The sequence below is a fragment of the Anopheles moucheti genome, unplaced genomic scaffold, assembly GCF_943734755.1.
Source record: "Anopheles moucheti unplaced genomic scaffold, idAnoMoucSN_F20_07 putative_Y_13, whole genome shotgun sequence".
Lineage (NCBI taxonomy): Eukaryota > Metazoa > Arthropoda > Insecta > Diptera > Culicidae > Anopheles > Anopheles moucheti.
Genome location: NW_026453663.1, coordinates 233,274 through 236,427, shown reverse-complemented (window position 1 = coordinate 236,427; position 3,154 = coordinate 233,274). Strand labels below are relative to the sequence as shown.

Below are 3,154 nucleotides of genomic sequence, written 5' to 3'. Positions count from 1 at the left end.
TACAAAGTTCGTTTTGGATTGACAAAGTTAGTTGAAATAGACAGTTTTTGCATGAAAACTCATTCCTGGTGGAACTTCATAGCAAAGTACAAAGTTCGTTTTGGATGGACAAAGTTAGTTGAAATAGACAGTTTTTGCATGAAAACTCATTCCTGGTGGAACTTCATAGCAAAGTACAAAGTTCGTTTTGGATGGATCAATTTAGTTGAAATAGACAGTTTTTGCATGAAAACTCATACCTGGTGGAACTTCATAGCAAAGTACAAAGTTCGTTTTGAATGGACGAATTAAGTTGAAATAGACAGTTTTTGCATGAAAACTCATTCCTGGTGGAACTTCATAGCAAAGTACAAAGTTCGTTTTGGATGGATCAATTTAGTTGAAATAGACAGTTTTTGCATGAAAACTCATTCCTGGTGGAACTTCATAGCAAAGTACAAAGTTCGTTTTGGATGGATCAATTTAGTTGAAATAGACAGTTTTTGCATGAAAACTCATTCCTGGTGGAACTTCATAGCAAAGTACAAAGTTCGTTTTGGATGGATCAATTTAGTTGAAATAGACAGTTTTTGCATGTAAACTCATTCCTGGTGGAACTTCATAGCAAAGTACAAAGTTCGTTTTGGATGGACAAAGTTAGTTGAAATAGATAATTTTTGCATGAAAACTCATTCCTGGTGGAACTTCATAGCAAAGTACAAAGTTCGTTTTGGATGGATCAATTTAGTTGAAATAGACAGTTTTTGCATAAAAACTCATTCCTGGTGGAACTTCATAGCAAAGTACAAAGTTCGTTTTGGATGGATCAATTTAGTTGAAATAGACAGTTTTTGCATGAAAACTCATTCCAGGTGGAACTTCATAGCAAAGTACAAAGTTCGTTTTGGATTTACAAAGTTAGTTGAAATAGACAGTTTTTGCATGAAAACTCATTCCAGGTGGAACTTCATAGCAAAGTACAAAGTTCGTTTTGGATGGACAAAGTTAGTTGAAATAGATAATTTTTGCATGAAAACTCATTCCTGGTGGAACTTCATAGCAAAGTACAAAGTTCGTTTTGGATGGATCAATTTAGTTGAAATAGACAGTTTTTGCATAAAAACTCATTCCTGGTGGAACTTCATAGCAAAGTACAAAGTTCGTTTTGGATGGACAAAGTTAGTTGAAATAGACAGTTTTTGCATGAAAACTCATTCCAGGTGGAACTTCATAGCAAAGTACAAAGTTCGTTTTGGATTTACAAAGTTAGTTGAAATAGACAGTTTTTGCATGAAAACTCATTCCTGGTGGAACAGTTAATTTTTACATGGCCGGTTTGGCCATAAAAAAATATGTTTTTATTAACTAAAACTTAAAACTAAGTCTTAACACTATTGAGTTCCTAATTGGAACTGCTCTGCTCGGCTGTCTAACTAGAACTGTGTTGCCTTTGCTTTGTTTTGCGTGGATGCCGGTTGATCTTGGGAACGGATGTTTATGTTGAATGCGCGTTGTCAGCTCTCTTGGTGTCAACGCGATTATGCTCTTTGTTCGATGTAACGCTGCACGGGAATTTGTTTACGCTGCGGCGCAATCTGTTTACGAAACGCGATCTGTTTATGAAGTGCGATCATGGCTGTAGGAATATACGTTGCGCTATGTTTTATGCTGAGTATGCATTATGCTGCCTTTGTGTTGAATATGTGTTGTGCTGACTGTTGTGCTAACTCCTCCCCTCTTAATTACTTTGTCCTCAAAGTTTGTGCATCGCGTGAAAACTCAATGGTATTTCTTTATGCAGGTTTTTATCTGTGAGACTTCTTGTGCCTGGTATTTGAACTTCTATTTTTTGTTTACGACATTTAAGAAACACGTACAATATGCCAATGCCAGTTACAATTACGATCGTTGTTGTTCCTATCGATCCGAATAAATGCAATTTGAATTCCAGCGACTCATTTTGTAGATTAATGGTTTGCAATATTCTGCGGTTTTCTAATGTAATGTTGTTCAAGAACTCTGTAGGTGGATTATCTTCAAGGCTGGTCTCGTTGACTATCAATCCCAATGTTGAATGATGAGATCTTCTAGGGATGATGACTTCTGTATTGGAGAATATCTCGTCATTAATTTTTATGCTGCAATTCTCGAACTGTATTATAAATGAACCATTTAAATATTGCTTTGAATTGCTGCAGTTTGATGTAATTTCAGCCCATGCATTATTGATCAGAATATTTGCATCATTTATCTGTGTGATCAATTTAGCTGAATATACTTTTTCATATTGGCATTCGGAATTTTCTCCTTGTATAAGTTTGTATACACATTGCGTAGGATGTTGAAGGTTGCTTCCTTCACATAGATAATGAATACCTTCTTCTTGGCATGGTTTAATGACTTCGAATACGTGTGTTTCGTTTCTTATGATGAAGTTCTGTTTTAACATTATTCGTTTCCCATTTTTTACTATTGGTTCGATGAAATCATACTCGTAGATTTGGGGGGATATTCTTGGGAATTTTAGCATATACAGAACATGTGTCGTATTCATCATGAATTGCGCTACTGATTGAGCAAGAAGTTCTTCTGCTGTATTATAATCAAAACCGTTCTTCTTCAGGAATTCGTTAATCGTTTGTAAGTCTTCGGTGGACAATAATTTGCTGTTCGGTATTCCGTGTTTGGCTGATATAATGGCTTCTTCGATAGTTTCAATCTGGTCTTGCAAAATATCTAAATTAGATAGTATTATTAGCTGTCTTGTTTCTGTTGCATATGTTTCATATCGTTTCGCTTCGTTTGTTAGCACTTTGTTAGCAATATCGGTTACTTCTCGTAGTCTTCCATTCAAAGCTTCGTTAATCATTACTTGGTGATTGTTTTCTTCGATGAGAGAGTTCAGCGTACTGTTGATTATTTGAAGATCATCGGCATCAGGGTTGCCTGCTATCCATTTCCAAACTTTCCCTATAGTGTTCCATCTTTTTTGTCTCTTAAATGGTTTTACCTTCTTGAATGTTTCTTGTAACTTCATAGCTTTAATCTGAATTAACTTTTCTAAAGATTCTGTATGTACTTCTGTGGGTATTAATTCAATGGTTTCTTCAATCATGTTACTTATATCTATCAAGTTTATCGGGTGGATTACTCTTACGTATCCCATTCGTATTTT

The 3,154-nt window shown here is 35.4% G+C and overlaps 1 protein-coding gene across 1 annotated transcript; it reads right to left on the bottom strand.

The window, feature by feature from the left end:
• Positions 1-1,856: 1,856 nt before the first annotated feature.
• Positions 1,857-2,932, bottom strand: LOC128309289 (uncharacterized; the record flags this gene model as incomplete). Its single annotated transcript, XM_053045647.1, has 2 exons — positions 2,514-2,932; positions 1,857-2,171 (listed from the first exon to the last, which is right to left on the bottom strand). Coding segments are annotated over exons 1-2 (650 nt in total), but the record flags the coding sequence as incomplete, so codon positions are not given.
• Positions 2,933-3,154: the final 222 nt, after the last annotated feature.